The sequence below is a fragment of the Thamnophis elegans genome, chromosome 5 (assembly GCF_009769535.1).
Source record: "Thamnophis elegans isolate rThaEle1 chromosome 5, rThaEle1.pri, whole genome shotgun sequence".
Classification (NCBI taxonomy): domain Eukaryota; kingdom Metazoa; phylum Chordata; class Lepidosauria; order Squamata; family Colubridae; genus Thamnophis; species Thamnophis elegans.
This window is the reverse complement of record NC_045545.1, coordinates 22,351,544-22,373,557: the sequence shown is the minus strand read 5'-3', so window position 1 is coordinate 22,373,557 and position 22,014 is coordinate 22,351,544. Positions and strand designations below refer to the sequence as shown.

General features: G+C 35.9%; 1 protein-coding gene across 1 annotated transcript in view; it reads left to right on the top strand.

The window, feature by feature from the left end:
- Positions 1-2,084: 2,084 nt before the first annotated feature.
- LOC116509345 (serine/threonine-protein kinase TNNI3K-like) overlaps positions 2,085-22,014 on the top strand; it is a 214,969-nt gene continuing 195,039 nt past the window's right edge. The window contains 6 exon segments of the mRNA XM_032218492.1: positions 2,085-2,124; positions 2,602-2,710; positions 12,716-12,801; positions 13,596-13,638; positions 13,640-13,694; positions 14,143-14,253. Of these exon segments, the coding sequence (XP_032074383.1) occupies positions 2,085-2,124; positions 2,602-2,710; positions 12,716-12,801; positions 13,596-13,638; positions 13,640-13,694; positions 14,143-14,253 (444 nt within the window).

Genomic DNA, 22,014 nt, shown 5'->3' with positions numbered 1-22,014 from the left:
TTTTGATATTTAAACAAATGTTAAAAGGCTAAATATTTGTCAGTTTTTATTCCAGGGAGACTACATCAAGACAAATGCTAGCCACAAGCAAGAATAAGCTAGCATTTATCCTTTCTTTCCCCACAGAAATCAGTGTGATTAGAGATTGTACTACCTTTTTTAAACACAAGAGGTTTGTTTAACCTTTAAAAGGTTTCTTTCCTGAGAGACACATGCTTGATCATACAACATACGGGTTTTTTTTTTTCTTCTTTCATGTAATAATTTATTGTACTTAACACTGGAAATCAGGAGTAGTCTTTGACTAACAGTGAAAATGAGGAAAAGGGACTTGGAGTTGTCTGTCTATTTATTAGAAGACAAATATTGCAAAAACAGCAGAATTTAGTGTATGTGTATTTGGGGTAAGGGCATGCAGGCAAGCTAGCAAAAAAAAAAAAAAACGCAACACCACCATGGAATTTGAATATGGGATGGATTCTCAGGATCTGCAGAGAAAAGAATTTCAGGAGGGGGGATCACAGAGCACGTTCCTATGGAGCAGTTACCAATGTTTCTCAGTCTCAGCAACTTTACAAACATGTCCCAAAAGTGCTTTTTCAAAAGGCACCTGCACTTATTTTTTCTTGAGGACATTTGACTCCTCATCCAAAAAGCTTCTTCACCTCTGAACTTTTATTCACACCCATTTGCATTATTCAGGTGATCCTGAGGATACAACTAAACCTTCAAGTGGCCTCAATGATGCTCAGAAAAAAATGTTGACAAACAAATGACTACAAGGAATATAAATCCTTCCATCCTTCACCATTCAGTCAGAAATAAAGAAACTTCTTGAATGAGAAGTGATATATCCCTCAAGGAAAAACTAAGTCCAGTTGCCTTTTGAAAAAGCACTTTTGGGACAACTATGACCTGAATGACTGAGAATCTCCTTAGATGTTTCCAAACATGCTGACTGGGAATTCTGGGAGTTGAAGTCCATGCATCTTAAAATTGCCAAGTTTGAGAAAAGTAATTATAAGATCACTCTCTTTCTCAATTAGGAAAAACACAATGCAATGCCTGAAAAATTAGCTTTGAAGTTAGTAAAATATAATTTTTTTCTCTAAATTCCAGCACAGTCTGTCCATATCTGACTGGGCAACCTAGAAGATTTTTTATTCACAAGAGCATCAAGTCTCACAGGATTGCTAAATTCCTTACCAGACAGAGGAAATTGAAGGTTAGATTTTTCTTAGAATACAATCTGTAGAATTGACACAGATTTTTAAAAAAGGCGGAGCTTTGATCTATTGTGGCTGTCATCTTCATTTTTTAAAAAAACACTCCCTGCAAACACCCCTGTCCACATTCATAATGTTTCTATCAAAAATGTTTACATCAGGTAAAGTAGAAATTGTACTGGTATATTTCTTGGAAATCCTCAGTAGAATATGGTTTTCTGGCTTCTAATGTGAAGATAGAAGCAATTAAAACGTTTGTCTTTGAAATTAGGTGGTTGAAAAATAATGACTAGAGAAAACCCAAGCATGGATTAGTTATAACTGTTATTAAATTATTTCATGAGATAATGCTGAATAAATACTTTATTGTTCAAAGATTGGGGTATTCTCTCTCTCCACTGAAGCCTTTGTTTTGCACTTGACTTTGCTAAATATTTGGAAACTCATTAAAAAAAAAGTTAGAATCATTGAGCCTGAAATTTATCTCCTCCTGGCTTACCTTATGTACTGAATTTGTGAAAGCTGTTTAGCCATACATTTCTATTTCTGATTAGAAGCTGATTCATATTGGCAGATGTATGCATTTAACAAAGACATAAAGATAGTAATTTCAGCACAGCAGTTTATTTTATCAGCACATATAAATACCTTTTTATTGTTTTGTTTGATACTTGATAGCTTATTCCCTGGTTTCCTCTGTGCTATTGTTGCATGACATTCTGTTTGGCACACGGTTTATTTTTAGGCACAAGACTATCAAAGTTTTTTTTCCCTTAGTGGGATTGTCAGTGATCTTGAAAAGGAGTCACATTACTTAGCACAAGAACGTTCTTGAAACAAAGAAGAAACATTGAATAAATGGGAAATTATAAATCTAGACCAACGCAAACTTGTACTGGTAATTTCTTTTGCTTTTTTTAAAAAAAAAATATGACTGCATTATCAATTATTCAGTTTAATTTGCTCCTTGGTTCAAATGCCAGGTATTTATTGTTGATAGCCTAAATGAAGAATGGCATAATTTAGAAACAGACTTTCCTTTCAGCTAAAAGGATAACAGAATCAGGATGATATTGATTCAGTTGAGATTTTATAAAAATCAAACTATACAAAAAAGTACAAATTTTCAAAACTTTATGCTTTGTGCTTCCAGTATTTATATAAGCTTATAATGGTCTATTATTATATAATTAAATTATTTATTTATCAAACACAATTATTTGAGTAAATAAATATGAATATATATTTCTGACCTGGAAGAGAAAACTGTGATATATATTTAAAGGATATCGGGGATTTTTGACATAAAACTGTGATTTTAGATAACTGAAAATATTTCTGTCAAGATTTGTATACTTTTCTCTTTTAAATATAGATGAGTGGAAGAAAAAAATTAGTGAAGCATATGCTGTAATCATTGAAAGATTAGAAGATGACCTGTTAATCAAAGAAAAGGAGCTTACAGAGCTGAGGCATGTTTTCAGGTAAACAGTTTTCTGAAAGTTGTTTATTAAATTGTATAAGAACAGTAGTGAATCAAATTTGTTTTTAACTTCCATGGTCATATATTGTTAGGTTTAAGGAGGCCATCAAATTACTCTTAGAAAGCTAAACTATACAAAGAATATAGAATCTGATGTTTGTTTTGTTTAACTGTACCTCACACTACATAATAGCAATAGCAATACCTCAACTAATCACTGTAATTGAGCCCAGAATTATGGTTATAAGTTGTGCCAGTCATTTAGCAGTTCACCCATAACCACAACAAATTTAACTTCCTTTTTACAGTGGTTGGTAAGTGAATCACTGAGAGCGTTAAGCAAATACCACTGTCGTTAAACAAATTCATTTTCCACAATGGATGTTTTTGCTGGAAACCAGAAGTAAACACCATTTTCCAGGAAAAAAGGTAAACCATGGTCACATGATCATGGGACCCTGCAAAGGCCATAAAGGTGGGCTGGTTGCCAAGCACCCAAAGTGTAATCACGTGACTGCTGAGTGCAGCAGCCTTTGGAACATTGAATCTGGGTTGTAAGTAGCTGTGGGAAAGACTGTTATAACTTCAAATGGTGACTTAATAACCAGTCATAAGTCGAGGACTATCTGTATATGTATTCACCAAATATGTATAGACTTTCTCTACTCTTTTGCACGGATACTTCTCTCACAAACATCTGTTTTTATTTTATTTATTACAATTATTTGCTAACCGTATTGCATACAACATGCATACATAATTCTTGGCTTTTTGTCCTTTGCACAGTGATATACATGCAGATGTGACATTTGGGACTGCGCAGGATTATTACTGTATTAATCAATACATCCTGTAGTTTCCTTAGTTTTTAGAAATTCCATAGATGCCATAGTAGTTTTGTTTCTAAAGAGCTTGTCCACGTAAACTGGTGTGGCTCCTATAAAGTTAAAGGGGTTAAAATTTCTGGGAGGAATAATAATTTTAGCTGGTTCCTCTTCAGATCAAGTAAGTTCTCCTCCAGTTATAACTACAAGGCATCTTGAGTTTTCTCTTCCATTTCCCTCAAAATAGGAAACTCGCTTTTCATATTGTTTGCCATTTATGTTTTATTCAAGTTGATCATTTATTTGTGGATTTGAGCAGTTTTAAAAAATGCAGTGTATTTACATGCAAGTCCACGGAACATGAGGCTTCACCATACAGCTAAATGCTGCATATTGAAAGGGAAGGGACCTCAGATAGTAAATTAATTAGTTTGACTTTGCTATGACCTGATCTGTCTTCATTGTATGTATTTGTGGATTATTTTTGGCAGGAAATCTATGCTACTCATCTGCAGGAAATTATTGGATGTGTTGGGTAGTAGCAGTAACTTCCAGTCTAGTCTTTCAAAACATTGTTTAATAATTGCAAAATTTAATTTTATGCACATCTGCCTTTCAAACTGGGCCCATCATATTTTGGGGAGCAGAGTTGTTGTGCGGTTGAGCCTCATGTTCCCCATTTTCTTTTGCTATTTCTGAGACTGTACAGGTAGTGCTTGACTTATGACCACAACTGAGCCCAAATTTTCTGTTGCTAAGTGAGACATTTGTTAAATGAATTTTGCCCCATTTTATGATCTTTCTTGCTACAGTTGTCAAATTAATCATTGCAGTTGTTAAATTAGTAACAAGTGAATTTGGCTTCCCCATTGACTTTGCTAGTCAGAAAGTCACAAAAGGCAGTCACATTACTCCAGGACTCTGCAACCCTCATAAGCATGAGGCAGGTATCTGAATTTTGATCATGTGACCATGGGAGTGCTGTAATGTCATAAGTGTGAAAAACAGTCGTAAGTCACTTTTTTTCAGTGCCATTTTAACTTGGAATGGTCACCGAATGAACTGTTGTAAGTAAAGGACTATCTGTATTATGTGCATCAGGATAATTGGATTGAAACAATAAGAGGTATTAAAAGCACTGAATGTTTGTCTAAACTTCATTGCTTTACAGTAAAGATGCTACTTGGATGCCAGAAAACGGAGTGCTAAGTGTGGACCTTCTTGCTTGTAGTTCTGTAGAAAGGATCAACATGTTTCTAAAGAATGAAAGAGATAGAATGGAGCATTTTGACTTTCATCTGGGTATGAAAGGAATGTTTGAGTTCAAGAAGACAAATATTGGACTTTGTTTATAGACAGCCCCTGAGTAGCATTTTCCATCTTTGCAATGTGTTTGTGCATTTAGAACATTATTGGAACTAATTTAAATTATACCATGGCATCATTTATATACTATGCATTGTATATCACATCATCATGCGTGACATGATAGCAATGTTCCAATAGTTAAGGGGTTGCTGCAAAGAAGAAGGGGTCAATGTATTCTCCAAGGCATCTGAAGGCAAAACAAGAAGCAATGGGTAGATTCTAATTAAGGAAAGAACCAACCTAGAACTAAGAAGAAATTTCCTGACGTGTTAGAACAATTTATCAGTGAAATGTCTTGCTTCCAGAATTTATGAATACTCCAACACTGGAGATTTTGAAGAAGAGATTGGACAACCATTTGTCTGAAATGGTATAGGGTTTCCTGCTGGAGCAAGGGGTTGGACTAGAAGACCTTCAAAGTCCTTTACAACTTCGTTATTCTATTATAGAGCTGCATAGTGCTAAATGGAATGTATATACACTCACTTGGATTAAGTTTTGTTGAACTCATGGGGCTTAGTGTCGATACATCTAAGTTTGTGCTGTGATCTCATTGTGGCCAGTGGCAGGATCTGAATTATTTGAAATATGTTCAATTAATTCTCTAGTGATTAGAGAATTAGATTCTGTTGAAAGATGCATGTTTTGAGGGTAGAGAGGGAACACGTGTAAGGTAAACAATCTTAATCCTTAAAGTAGAAAAGGAAAAGAATCTTGAAATAGCAAATGTGTGTTCATTGCCCTTGCAGAAATAGCTTATGAAAGAACTTTGGCCTTGTATAAAATGCCAGTAACTGTGATGAGGCCAAAATGGTAAATGCACATCATGATCCTAGATTGGGGAGATGTTATGCTTAGATATTTCCATTCTAATCACTAAAGACAGAAACTGCATGGTGATGTCATTGTGCACATTTGATCATTTTTCACCACTATCCCTTGATTTGCACAATGTATGCAAACATCTCCATCCAACAGTTAGTTTGAATTTTGTTTCTGAAGCCTAAAAGAAGAGAATTCAGCTATCAAACAAAACATCTGTAATTGAATCTCAAACCAGGTTTGACATCTCAGGAGCAGTTTTTCCTAAATCTAGTTGAGAAATATATTTAAAGAATGAAAGCTGACCAAAGATACTTTACTGTAACTTACTTATAAACATGTTACAAAATAAAATAAAACGTCACTTTCATTACAGAGAGAAATCCGGGCCAAAGTGAGTATTATTCATTTGTATTTATTATTTATTACTAAAACTTCTGTGCTACTCCCTTCAGACTGAGAGCTCTGAGAATTTGAATAGTAATTCTAATTTTGAGAACCTGGGGTTCAATGCAAAGGTGTGGTATGATAATGGGTGATGGTGATGATGATGGTGATGATGATGATGATGAAAACAGAATCATAACTATTATCTTTTGACAATATCAATTCACTCCATCTAATCTATTTGCCAATGACTTTATTGGTATAGCGGGAATCATTTAAATATACCTTCAATGAAGTTCTTTATTTTGTGAAAACTCAAGTAATAGCTAAGAGAGGGCAAATATTTAATCAAGTCTTAATCAAAATAAGCCTGAAAAAAATTAAGAAATTCATACATACATGAAAAATGAGATTTTCTATGCACGTTGAACAACATTTTTGTAGAAAAAAGGTAGCGGAGAATAAAATTAACGTTTTTTAACGTGACTATAATATATGGGTTTATAATACAACAATGTACAAGAAAACTTTTCATTTAGCAAATGCAGCCAAACTAATCATTTTAGCATGTTAGTCATAGTGACACTGGCTTCAGAACTGTCATGCTTAGCAATTTCATTTGTTTCCAACCCATTTTTGTGTGCTAAGCTTTCCTTAAGATATGAGAGCATGGTCCAACAGAAGCAAGAGCAAGTGTTAGTCTTTAATCTGAATAAAAATCTGGATGTTACACAACCTCATCATTGCTCATTGTGTTTTCCTGGCTGCTACAAGTTTATTGTGCACACAGTGGGAGTGTAGGTAAAGAATGACATAGCCATCACAAAAGAACTGGAAGTGTAAAGTAATCTGGGCTATAATTTAAGTAATAAAAGATGACATATAAGAGCAGGGGCACAGACCTTTTCTTGATAGGTAGGAAGTGCTGAGTAGACATCCCAATTTTTATTTTATTTGTTAGTGAACTCTAAGTCACCTTGAAGAACATAAAGCCTTCACAGAGCAATTCTATCATTACTCTTTTTATATTAAATGGTCTCAAAATGCATGGATTCCATTGTCATCCTATACCATCATGTGGCTCCATCCCTCTTTAGAAGAAGGGAGGGGAGGGAGGGAGGGAGGAAATAGGTTCTAGGTATTCTTTCTGTTTAGATACATTATGATTAGCTAAGGGCTATTAAAATTAATGTGATGTAAAGCTGGGATTCATACTTTGTTGATTTTCATATTCTCCTCATTTCAGTTAAGGTTGACGGAATGTTTATGGACCTGGATAGCTCCTGTATGTAGTAGCACTGAGTAATTTAACAGTATATTTTGCTTGTGGTGATTTTTCAGGTTATTATGGTAGCAATGCCCCTTAAGTAATGTTTTGATTATATTTCTTAACTGGATACTAGTCCATGCTGGCTCAGGAATTCTGGGAATCAAAGTCAAAGTTGCCATAGTTTCCCACCTCTGCTATAACATGTTGGTAAAATGAGGACCCAAATTGTTGGGGGCAATGTGCTTACTCTAAATCACTGAGAGAGGGCTGTAAAGCACTGTGAAGTGGTATATAAATCTAAGTGCTATTGCTATTCAGTCCCACCTTGGGCGCTTCACAAATTGCGACTATTCAGAGTAGCTTGAAGGGGGGGGAGAAAGAGAATTGCTTCTCTTTGGTTTGGGTATTAGCAGTGTGACATGCCAGCAGAGTCAAGCATTTTCTGAATTTTTGACATACCAAACTCAGAAAATTTGCCATCACTACGCTGCTGTGGTGGTTTTGGCTTACTCAAATAGGCCTGGATAGGCCTTCAAATCAGCCTGGGAAAAGGCTCTCAGACAGAAATCATTCATCACAAATTTTCTACCTTTCTAATTACAATGCAGTTTTAAGATTACAGTCTTGAATAGTCAGAAAAGTCATCAGATGCTTAAGGATTTTTTTAAATCTAACATGCACACAAACAAATGTATTGGTGAATTGACTGTGTTTTTCTTTCTTATGTAAGAAAGAGAAAGAGAGGAAATTGGTTCAAAACTTTTCTACAACTTATTTGTCAACTACAAAATAATATGGGACATGTTGCAAACAAACGGCACTTTTATAATCCAATTTCCAAACACATTTTGAAACTTGGCCTTCTAATTAATGCTCACCATTATTTTAATAAGTGTTTCTTTTTCTATAAGAATCTATCCTTAAATCAATAGAGAATAGGGATGGGAGAGAATGTCCAATGAAAACTGCTCTAAATATAAAGTGCTGCTTCTATGTATTTACTAATTAAAGATCTTTGTGAAGTTTGATTTATATATTTAGTTTGTTATTAGTTTTTTTAACTATATTTTCATTAATGAATCCTGTTTTGTTTCTCTAGCATACAATCGTAATTGGAGTATAGTTAATGAATCATAAAACTGCCAATTCTGTAACATTTTAGCTATCCTGAATTTTTGCTAAAACCTGTGTGTAACAGGTACTAATGCTGCAGATCAGTTTTTAATAAGATCACGTATCTATATATCCTAGGTGAAAGTCATAATATTAGAAGTGCATTACTAATAATGCTTTCCTTTTAATTATTCACTTCATCCATATACTTCTTTGGGAAGCACCATGAAATCCTTAGGCTGTTAAAATGTACCAGTTGAATAACAGTGGAAGAAAATTAAAAAATAAATTGGGCTTAGAATTTTTTAATGCATACCTAATATTCAGTGGCTGTAAAAATTGTCAGCATAGTTGTATAGTACAATTGTACAGAAAGTGAGGGAAAAATGGAGAAAATAGCACTTCTTTCTTAAGGATAGAATATTGTTTAAAATGAAATTCTTTTAATTATACCTATATAATGGAATCATTATGCTTCAGATTAATAGAAAATTATAATGGAATGACTCGAGATGTTTCTAGATAACAATTTCTGTTTTAAAAAATCATCCTTTTCATAAGCAAGACCAAAATAATTTTATGAATTTTTAAAAGCATTCCCTGTTCCCTGTTTCTCTTGAAAATTTTATTAATCTTTATTAAGGTTTTAAGGCAGTAAAATGGGTTAGTTACACAGAAGGAAGAAAAGAAGCACTTCACAAGGTAAAAAGTAAGGAAACCTCATCCTTGGGAAAAGTTGCAGACTGGGCAAAGGTATCTCTCAGGAACTAGTATTTCCTCTGCTCATTGCTTTTCTTCCCTACGAAAAGTATGGGTCAGGGTTCCTGGCACCAGGAACTGAAAACATTCCTTGCTAATATATCTGCAACAGAAAAGGCATGATTGAGCTCTGATTGTGACATTATCATTTAGAGAGCCAGCCTACTGGTTAAGGTGCTGGCTTAAAAACTAGGAGCCCATGAGTTCTAGTCCCACTTTAGGCATGAAAAACTTGCTGGGTGACTTTAGGCCAGTCACTCTCTCTGCCCAACTTACCTCACAGGATTGTTGTTTATTTATTTATTTATTTATTAAGTATATTTATATGCCACCCAATCCCGAAGGACTCTGGGCGGCTTACAAAAAATATAAGAAAAAAAACACCACATAACGATAAAAGAAAAGTTTAAAAACAGTAACACCCTCATACATTCATTCTAATCGGGGCTGGACCTCAACAGTGAGGTCAACAGCCCCAGGCTTGTCAGAACAGCCAAGTTTTTACAGCTTTCCTGAAGGCCATGAGAGGGGGTATGGTCCGGACCTCCGGGGGTAGCTGGTTCCAGAGAGTCAGAGCAGCCACCGAGAAGGCTCTCTTCCAAGGGCCCACCAGCTGACACTGTTTGGCTGACGGCATCTGAAGGAGACCCAATCTGTGGGATCTTACTTGCCGCTGGGAGGTATGTGGCAGCAGGCGGTCTCGAAGGTACCCTGGCCCTAAGCCATGTAGGGCTTTAAAGGTGATAACCAACACCTTGAATTGAGTCCGGAGACCAATTGGTAGCCAGTGTAGCTCACAGAGGATAGGTGTAACATGGGTGTACCTCGGCACACCCAATATCACTCATTGTTGTGAAACAGGAGGAAGAAGGGGCATAGATATGTTTGCTGCCTTGAGTTACTTATAAAGTAATAAAGGCAGGATAAAAACCAAATAAATAAAGAAATCAAGCTAGTGAAAAGCCAAGACTAGATTCTGTTTTCCAGTCCTGAGCCAGCTTAGAATAGAATAAGAGTTGGAAGGGACCTTGGAGGTCTTCTAGTCCAACCCCCTGCTTAGGCAGGAAACCCTACATCACTTCAGACAAATGGTTATCCAACATCTTAAAAACTTCCAGTGTTGGAGCATTCACAACTTCTGGAGGTAAGTTGTTCCACTAAGTAATTGTTCTAACTGTCAGGAAATTTCTCCTTAGTTCTAAGTTACTTCTCTCCTTGATTAGTTTCCACCCATTTCTTCTTGTCCTACCCTCAAGTGCTTTGGAGAAGCTTGATAAAAGTGCTTATGAAAAAAATATTGGAAGGAATAGCCTGCCGAAAAAACAAACCCCACAACAACATAAGTTTGATGAAGAATCATATTTTCCAAATCACTGGGGAAAAAAATCTTTCAATTTATTCTGTTTTGGATGGTCTCCTGTTCCTGCGTCCTGCTCTGGGCACAACATTTTACGAAGGATTTGGAGAAACTGGGATAAGTTCAGAACAGGCCAATGAGGAAATTTGAAACTTTGTTTTAACTTTTAAAAAATGCTGTAGGGAGTGCAGAATATAATAGGAATCTTCAGATACTTGAAAGGATGTTGGTCTGACCTGGTCCCTCTATTTCCAGAACCTAGGTGAAAGAATAATGAATTAACAAGAAGGGATTGTTGTATTAAATATTACGAGAAAAAGCCTTCCTAACAATAACAGCCATTGACCATGAAACCAATTATTGAGAGTGGTAGTGGATTCCCCTACATTCAATGCATTCAGATAAAGGCAGGATCTACTTTAAAACAGATTCCTGTGCTGAGCAAGGGGTAAGACTTAGTAGCCTATAATAGCATTCTCTGCTTCTGTGATGCTAAACAATAGTTAGCAAAAAGAAAATTCACATGAATAAGACTTGTGTCACATCCTCCCATGTCCTCTAGCCTTCCCTAAGAGCAATGTGGAAACTCTTATTATCGTTTTTCTTGTTAAACTCTTATCTGGTTAGAGATCATGCTCATGTGGCCGTCTCCTGCCTTCTTTCTTTAGGCATACTGTCTGCCAAGCAAAGATAGTCAGTATTAACTATGGTTTCTAGGAACCCAGCTTCAGAAAACACAACAACTTTTCATAAGGCATGATCTTAATAAGTTTGTTGACTGAAATGACATGACAAAGAGTCGTATGACAATGAAAAGCAATGCTTGTAAATTTCTTTTCCTAAAGAAGTATACAGAGCTTACTTACTTTAAACTACGGTGGACAGAAAAAATATTATCTATGTTTAATGTCTTGTGTAAAAATAAAAAAGGAATTTTAATTTAGAGTTTTGATGATTAGACAGAATAGATCAGTGTTTCTCAATCTCAGCAACTTTAAGCTTGTGGATTTCAACTCCACCCCAATTCTGGGAGCTAAAGTTCACACAGCTTAAAATTTGCTGAAGATGAGAAACTCTGGGATAGATTATAGAAAGAAGAGTAATACGATGTACCATTGTGGAGAGAGGTTAAAATATATTTGTACTTTTAACTGCTGCAAAGAGTATCAAAAGCCATTCCTTTATATATATTTTCTTTTCTCTTTTCTTCAACTTGTTGCACTTTTTCTTTTTTTCCTTTTTCTTTATTCTCTCTTACTTGATATTAGCTTTTCTATTTTTTGTTTTCTTTTTAAAATGTGTGTGTGTGTGTGCATGTATGTGTGTATACATACACATATAAGCACATAATATGACAAAATTTGGCATTGTGCGAATGCCAAAAATTAAATGCCAACAATAAACTAGAAGAGACAATCTGTGCCTCTTCAAATGTTGGTTTTTCAACTAGTATTCCATGAATATTGCCCATGTGAGTGGATCTTGCATTGAGCTCCATCTTTACAACATGTGTAAATCGAGCCATGGTCTTTCTTGATGTTTCCCCAGATTCAAGAGGGTTGGCATTAGGCCAACTTTCCTCCTGACGATATTAGCTTTCTCACATTGAGTTTTGTTTTCCTGTAAAAAAGAAGAAGTCTTTTTTGAGAACAAGAGGCTGACAGGATATATAAATCTCATAATTCATCATTCTATTATACTATTGCTTGAAAGATTTGAAGAAAAAGTTGGAGAAAATAGAATGTGATGGATTTCTAGAATTTTCAGAATGAGGTTTGTGTAATAGCAAGCAGAAGTGAACAAACTGAATTTAGCACACATTACTTTGACAGTGTCATAGTAGGTAGCAGCACACACACTACGCTTGTTTGATCTTGAAAAGACTACCTAGAATTGGATCCATTTAGTTCTTAAATAGGAAACAATCCCAAAATCTTAATGCTAAGCATTAAACTAGAATGCATCCCCCCCAATAAATAATCAAAATGTCTCCATTGTCTTATGAAATCATGATGTATTTTCTCCTCTTTTAGAATTTTCACAATAAATGAAAACACACCAAAATACGACAACTAGACTTATCTATGAAATCTTTTTTTCTTTCAGCTCTGATGAAGCTTTCAGCAAAGTGAATTTAAATTACCGCACAGAAAATGGGCTATCTCTTTTACATCTGAGTTGTATTTGCAATGGTAAGTATTTCTATCCAGTATCATCCATGTTGCTATGGTTAATCCTTTTACTTGAATTTAATAAATCACATCAAAATTATTACTATTTGTTAATTTTCAGCATTAATCTGATCTAATCATACACCGTGATCATGTGACAGTAGCAAAATTGCTTCAACAAAATAGAGAGAAATACGGATAATGATAGTGATGAAGTTGTTGTTGTTGATGATGATGATATTTAGAAAAGTCATGTTTTGGGCCATATGGATTAAACTCAGTTACAAATTAGAACAAGAACAAAATTAACAGAGCCATGGAGAAGAAGCAACCATAGTTTTCTGCTAATGTAAAAAAAAAGCGGGGGGTTTGCCGTAATTTAATAAAGAAAATGGGTTGTTACTGAAATTTAATAAAGAAATAATAGGTTACAGATATTACAATATCAGTAGGGAACATCTCATCCAAGGATGTATGACAGAATGTCTTGTAAATGTTATGATCTTTTTCATCATCTTGGATGTTCCACCTGTATATGCACATTCAGAATCTACTCTGAATCACTTAATCCTCCAGAGCATATCTGTACAAGAGGTATAGACAATCTCTTGTATTGGCATATAATTTTCCTAGTCAAAAGGAGCAATTGAATTAATCCCAAATATTATTTAACTGATAGGATAATAAGGAAAGTGTCCAAGTAATTTCATTGGACTTCTAAATTTAAATATATTACTAATCTGAAGGATGGGCACTTTTTTCTGCTTGTATCTGATATATTTAAGTTACTTCTGTGACCAATATTTATTTCACAGGACATAAAACACATATTCGGACCCTTATGCTAAAAGGTCTGCGCCTCTAGGCTGACAAGAAATGGATTTACAGCTCTGCATTTAGCAGCTACAAGTAAGGTAAACAGGATTACATTAATTAACTCTATCTGATTTCAAAACCGCTTGATTTTCATGTTTCCTGGAGGATACATTTTTCAGTTATCATTCCATGACAAACTTTAATCAAGGGCAATTTTCATTATTGTAATAACATAAATACAGCACCTAAGACAATAACACATTATTGATCTATCTAGCTCAGCATAATTTTTATTTACCAATCTGTGCTCTGAAATGTTTGTGACTTTAGCTCTCATGATCTTCAGCCAGTGTAGAAGATTCTAATATCAATATACTTGTTTGGAAAACAGCAAAATATACCCAATAGCTGTCGTTTCCCAGGTTTTCTTAAAAGTCCCTTTTTCAGATCAACCTGAGACTCTTGGAAGTTTCTGCAAACAAAACATGTGGTCTACCACTTCCCATATATTTTTAATCAATAATTATTTACTTTTCCAAATTTCAGGACAATGCAGAACTTCTAACGGCCTTACTGCACAGTGGAGCTGATGTTCAACAAGTTGGCTATGGAGCACTTACCGCTCTTCATATTGCTACAATAGCTGGTCATCATGAGGTATGCCTACTTACATGTATATATTGTAATAATAATTAGAATTAAAAATGAATTAAATGAGTTGTCCATAGTGATGGTCAATAACATCAACATGATAGTTGTGACTAGAAACCCTGTCCCCTTTAAACATGTATCACATATTAAAACAAGTGGGGCTTCAATTGTCAATAATATCTGCCATTTTGAAGTTGATCTAAAAGTACTCCTTTTACTTAGGAGTAGATTTCCTATTGATTAACCTTTCATTTAGGGATTGTTCTGTGCTGCTAAATATTATTGAGAGTTTGTGTCATGAAAAGAATTTAGAAATATTTTTTAATTTCTAAAACATAAATTTTTAAAACGCCTTAAAAATAATTGCTGTTTTCTAAACAGAAATGCTATCTATAAATGTCTATCTATAAATGTCTAATGTATAAATGTTTTTTTATATACCCTGTATTTTCGGACTATAAGATGCACTGGAGTATAAGACGCACCAAGGTATTGAAGAGGCAATTTTTTTTTAAAAAAATAGGTAGGTAGATAGAGGCATAGAGAGGGAGAGAAGAGAGAGAAATACAGTAATTAGGTAGGGGGAGAGAGAGTACTTAGGTAGGTAGGTAAGTAGGTAGGTAGGTAGATAAAAGGAGAGAGAGAGAGAGAGAGAGAGAGAGTAGGTAGGTTGGTAGGGAAGGATAGAGAGAGAGAAATAGAGAGAAAAATACAGTAGATGGGGGAGAGAGAGAGAGAATAGGTAGGTACATAGGTAGATAGGGGAGACAGAGAGAGAGAAATTCAGTAGATAGGTAGGGGAAGAGAGAGAGAGTACGTAGGTTGGTAGATAGATGATAGAGAGAAAAATACAGTAGGTTGATAGGGAGAGAGAGAGTGCGTAGGTAGATGAGATGTTTTCAGGTGTATTATCCATGTGCTGGAGAAGGAAATTGCTGATAATCTGCAGCACCTAAGACTTTGTTTCTGCTGGCACATCACTTGATCAATCTAATTCTCATCAATCAGTTAGAGCTTTCCAAAAGGGGAAAAAAAGGTTTTGCACTCTGCAAACCTCCCCAAAACAGCATGTTTTGCAAAAATTGGCAAGTTTTTTTTTTTCAAAAAAGGCATGACTAGCCTTGGGGTGGGGGCTTGCAGAGTGCTCCCGGAGGTGAGACAGGGAACAAGCAAAAACAGCCATTTTTCACGAAAACAGGCCCGTTTTTTATCAAAATAATTGCATGCATAGCCTTATAGAGTGTTGCTGGGGAGGGGGGCAAAAACAGCCCTCACCAGCCCCCAGGAGCTATCTGAAAGCATCCATAAGGGTATGCATGGCTATTTTGGTGAAGGGGCGGGGCTTCAGGAGGCAAAAAATGCTGTATTCAGTGTATAAGACGCACCCAGATTTTCAATCTCTTTTTTGAGGAAAAAAGGTGCATCTTATACTCCGGAAAATACAGTAATTTTCTGCTGCAAAATTAAGATACTTACTACATGAAATATCTATGCCTGCCTGGAGGCTGTATAGGCTTGGATGGGAATAATCTGTTTCTGATTCAGTCTTACCATGATCAAATGGCTGAGGGTGTTTGAGCCAACCAGATCAGGGCATGTTTGAAGTGTAAGGACTGAATGCCCTTTTTAGGACCCTCTGATTGATCTGGTAGAGAGAACACTCTGTTATGTTCTCGGAATGCTATGCTGCACGTCAACTTCAAACTGTTTTTGAAGAAGTAGAGAGTGGAAACAACAGTGTGAATGGGTCATTAATTATACATTGGACCGATTCAGATGATATGTGCACTATGGTTTATTGGTATATCATGGATGCAGTTGATTGCACATGTAGCTTTCTCTGGCTTTGTCAGGCCTGTGTAGTTTGCCAACTACCATTTTTGGATTCTTGTCTCATCTGCCAACATCTCTGCTCTAACTGGAAGGTCTCTAACAGAGGGTAGAACTTACGAGCAGATGACAACACAAACACAAAACAAATAAAAAACCAGCCAGCAATGGCCATTGGGAAGCTCTGCCTGGCTGCAGGAAGTTGCCAGCTCATACAACCAATTGCCTTCACAGCAAACTATAAACTATGATGAACATATATTCCCAACAGAGTTATCCTATTACTCTGTTACATTTATCAGTAAAACTTCAGTTTTCAGTCAGAAAATGTACTGTGGAAATTGTTAATTTATCTGTGATCCAAGTACAGTGCAGGTGAAATAGATAACAGACAGATGATAGATGAGAGCTTGCTGCAGGCTTCTAAAATCATAAGCAAAATGTTTCCACAAGTTCAGTTTGTAGCACAGATGGTAATATATAAATGGATTTGTAACACTCTTTCTTCCTTCTCAGCTTGATCTAAAGCCTGATCAGTCAGAAAAGATAAACATTTCTGCCAAAACAATCTATTGCTCAGTTTCACATATTGTATTTTTGTTTACAGCTGTAAACAAGTGGTGTTGTGAAAGTGCTGTGGTCTCTCTTATGATTACACACTGAGTTATAACCTCTGAGGGTGAATCAAAGGCTGCTGTAGTTACTAGAAAGTTGTTATCATTTGAAAATGTATTTTACATCTAATTCTGAACTTTCCTGAATTCCTTCCTGGAGTAATCCAGATGGGCTTTGGACCTACGTTCTCCTGGAGGACTCATTTGACCTTCCTAATGTTTTTTTCTGTGAACCAATCCAAAATCTTAGAGCAATGCAAACTTTATAATGCTGCACATATCACTTATTGTGTGTCTCTTTAATCGTTGCCTTGTAAATGTTCCAATATATTCTTTTTTAGTATACAACAGTTCATTTAGTGACTGTTCAAAGTTACAATGGCACTGAAAAAGTGACTTATGACCATTTTCCACACTTATGACCATTGCAGCGTCCCCATGCTGCAAAGTAAATGTGATGTATTTGTATGCTTGACATCTAACTCATATTTATGACAGTTGTAGTGTCCCAGAGTCATGTGATCCTCTTTTGCAATCTTCTGACAAGCAAAGTCACTGGGGAAACCAGGTTCACTTAACAAATCTATTGAGAAAAGTTATAAAATGGGGCAATACTCACTTAACAAATTTCTCACTTAGCAACAAAAATGTTGGGCTCAATTGTGGTCGTACATTGAGGACTATCTGTATTTCTGAACATGCCATAAACAAAATAACTTTTGTCGTAAAAAGTTAACATATATACGTACCTTATAGAAACCTGCTCTTTTCTAATTGTCAGTAAATGTGACTATCTGGAACTGGGGGATTGCATAACTTTATCGACTGCTGTAAATCATTGTCATTGATATGCAGTATTATCTATTTCATTCCTAGGTAGAACTGGACTGCATAGATCAAGATCTAAATTGATGTGTAGTGTGATAAACTGTTCTACCACTTGATAATGATTAGAAGTAGAAAAATTACATTTTTCACTTCTCCAGTTTTATGTTGTTATATACAGATTAACTAATCAAATTACCAATTTTAAGATTAGTTTGAATCATTTATACTAAAGGCATCAAATCCAAAAACTCTTGGTTCTATATTAAGATGCCCATATGTTATGTTTTTGTTCTTAGATTATGATATATCTATATATTACATATTATATCTTACTTTCAAGATTTAATTATATAGTAAGGAGAAACAAATTCAGGTCAGCATGTATACTATATGAGATCACAGTGTATGCTGTATCCCAAGTATCTGAAATAATCTTTCTTTGCCTGAGAAATATATCCTTTCTACATTTGAATGTCAGCCTGACATTCAGAGGACAATTTTGTGCATATTTACTCAGAACGAAGCCTCACTGAGTTTAATGAAACTTAGATCCTGATAAACGAGTTTAGGACTACAGACCTAGTAGTTTTTCTTAGTAAAAGATTATTCTTTTTCTATCTTTATATTCAGAAATACACAGACAGAAGGCACATACAATATCTAAGCATAATGTATTCAGGTATGTTATATCAAGTATGAAGGCTGAAAGCACATAAAATTTGGCATATGTTCTTTCTGAATTAAGAAATGCAAAAAGCAATTTATTCAGTTGCTAGCTAGAGCCAAGGTTGACTAGGAGAATATCATTCATATTTAGTATTCATATATCAACAAAGATGTAATGTCACAGCATAACTTATATTTCTGTTTATATGTGATATTCCTACAGTTAAGATAAAGTGCTTTCTAAACCACAGTGGCACTTTTTTATTAACAGGAAAGTTTTACTGAAACATTACATTAATTTAAAATACTTTTTATTTCCTTGTGACCATCTCTTAATCTTAAATCCTGGCCTACTGCATGTTCATTAAACTCTAGTTAATTTCTGGGATTATTTAATTTTCCTCATCTCATGTATTCAGTGGTGTGCTACCTGGGGATAAAATCATTCACTGTGTAAGAACCTTATGCTATCATAAATTTAGTAACAGCTGCAGCTCTGGCATCTTGGCAGGTTTGGATGAAATAATGAGATGAAATCCATCCAGTGCATAATTAATATGCTTAGTATTTCTGCTTGTATTTTATACAAAAACCAAGCCCAACCAAATGGAACTACAGTTAACCCAGAATTAATTATTATTTCCACATTCACATCTTATTACAAAGAGAAATCAAATCTGCATGCTGATATAATATATGTAATGTGTTCATTAAAATACTGGGGTATTGCACATTACCATTTTCTACAATTTACCCTCATATTACATGAATGGGATGATTCAGGATGAAAAAAGGAATACATCATTTTAGTGTAGCAGAATACTGTATGTATAGACAGGGATGTCCCAGGAGGTTTGCAAGGAAGGATCACAATAATGTCAAAAAGCATGTTGTATAGAATGGCATAACACGTTTGATACCCTAATGAAGGTGCCAACTAGAGGTGGAATTCTACCAGTTTGGACCGAATCACCCAAACTGGTAGCGGAACTCGCGGGTGGCTCCACCCACCTGCACCCGGCTCTATAGCATCCCATTTAGGCCATTTTTTTTGCCAAAAGCACATGTACGGAAGGGTCTGCGCATGCACGCGCTCGCATTTGCGAACCAGTAGGGAAGGTAGCTGTACACCACCCCTGGTGCTGATAATGTGGAGGAACAGTTATGTGAAGTTAGAGGCACCATCAACATTTTAGCAAAAATTATTCATCCTCTGATGAAGGGGAAAAAGCACCCAAAAGCCAGTTTGGTCTAGTGCTTAAGGTACCAAGCTAGAAATTGGAAGACTGTAAGTTCTAGTCCTACCTTAGGTATGAAAGTCAGCTGGGTGACTTCAATCCAGTCACTTTTTCTCAGCAAACCCCTTCTCAGAATTGTGGGATCAAATAGGAGGAGGAAGAAGTTAACGGTATGTTCACAGCCTTATTTATTAGTATAATTCTAACACCATAAGATGCAGTAATGATACAGTTCTTTTGACAGCATTAAAGTATTACTGCTGGAAAGGCATATAGAGAATTTACAGTGACTATCACAACATGTATACACAAATAAATAAAGAGTGTAGTGTGTAATGAATGTCTGGTTTTAAAGTTTTCTTTGGTAACTTTCATGGTGCTACAACCTCTGGCTAACAGACAACCATCAAAGTTATCCAAAATCTGTTCCAATGAATGTTGACTGTTACATTAAAACCTTTTTGCTATTACTTACTAGATAAATTAAATAATAAACAAGCAAACAAACAAACATAATAAAAATTCAGGAGAAAATATCAATAAAGTAAAACAAAACACAGCATACACTTTAAAAGGTAACACTTATATTCAAGGGAATCAGAAAGCATCATTAAATGTCATTAAAATTTCAACAGAACAATATAAACTTTGCTGCCTGCCTAAACCATAAGAGATATTATGTTAGTTTGGTCCTATAATTCCTTAGTACAGATAGTCCTTGACTTATGAACATTGCTGGGGCCAGAATTTCTGTTGCTAAGCAAGGCAGCTGTTAAATGAGTCATACCTGATATTATGGCTTTTTTGGCCTGGTTGTTAAGTGAATCACTGCAGTTGTTGAGTGAATCACATTGTCATTAACTGAATCTGGCTTCCCCCATCTGATTTTGCTTGGTGAAAACTGGCTGGGAAGGTCATTACCTTGGAAGGATGCAACCATTGTAAATGCAGGCTGGTTGCTAAGCACCATTATGACCAAGGGGATACTGTGATGTTCGTAAATGCAAGGACAAGCCATGTCACTTTTTCAGCAATGTTGTACATTTGAACAGCTTCTAGAGGAGTTGTTATAAGTCCAGAACTATCTGTATGAGTATCCCAAAGGTGCTTTTTCAAGAGGCAACTGGACTTTCTGTTTTTTTTTCCACACCCCTATGCACCACTCAGGTCACCTGGTGATACAAATAAACCTCCAGATGGCCTTAACGACTCGCTAAAACAATGCAAATGACCAGTTGTATGCAAGGGGTATAAATCTTTCCATTCCCCACCATCCACTCAGAGCTGAAGAAGCTTCTTTGATGAGAAGGGAAATATCTTCAAAGAAAAACCAAAAAGTCCAGTTGCCACTTGAAAAAGCAACTTTGGGACAACCTAGACCTGGATGACTGAGAATCTCCATAGACAGATCCCTGTATGAGTGCTGTTAAAAAACTTGAATGCAGATGATCCAAAATTGGTGGTATATGGATGATATAGATGCAGCTAACCTCCATTGTCTTTAATTTCCCGAAGTACACTTGAAGTAGTTTGATTTGAGGACATTGTGGGAAAATCTGATGACTTGTTTCAGCTCCAAGTACATCCAACTGCTCTTATGCAGAAAAATTGGCCACCAGGCAAGATATCCCTGCAAACCTACTACCATGGAGACACATCATTTGGCTTAAGAATTTCTTCTTCAGTTCCAAACAAGAAAGAATTAGAACTTTAACATTAAAAATAACAGTTTAGCTTTATAAAACTTTCTTCCAAGGAAATGCTGCAATTTTAAATGAAATTCATATGATCTGTGTTTCAAAGAACATGTGTGGATGAGAGTGAGTTACAGGGGAGGCCTCCTATGGGTTTTCCGGGGTTTGAGAGAACCCATAGCCAATATTATGGCTGGTTTGGAGAACCTCCAAATCCTACCCCTGGCTGGCTCCACCCACCCTACCCCTCCCATCCAATCCCACCCCTTCCAGGAGTCTCCACATGGCCCGTTTTGGATGCGAGGTAAATGCAGGGCCCACACGGAGGCTCAGGGAGGGGAGAAAACAGCCCTCCTGGAAGGCCTCTGAAGCCCAGGGAGGCAGTTTTCACCCTCCCAGAAATTCGAGGAAAGGTCTGGAGCTTGAGGAAGGCAAAAGTGCCCCCCCCCCCCCCACTGTGGTGCAGGAGGCCGACTAGGCCACTTCCACCATGGCCATGTCCACCCAGCAACCTAAAATTTTTGAAAGCCACCCCTTGGCGAGTATCTTGCCATTCAAGAAAGTTCATATTCATTCTACTATGAATGCATTCTACGCAAGAACAGTAATTGTTTTCTAATTTACCTACAAGCATTTATGTTCTATTTCAGGATATATTCTAGTATAGCAATTGCTACATAATGTAGACTAAATTTTGCCTAACAATATAGAAACGCTTGACCAACTATGTCTAATTCTGAAAACAGAGTGAACTGCACTTTTTCAGCAACAACATCATGTGGTAAATAATGAGCTGCCAACTGGAATTACAAGAAGAACAATAAGCATTATGAACCTTATATAAAGAATCTACATCTGTCAGACTGTTATAAGAATTAACTGAGCCAAGTGATTCCC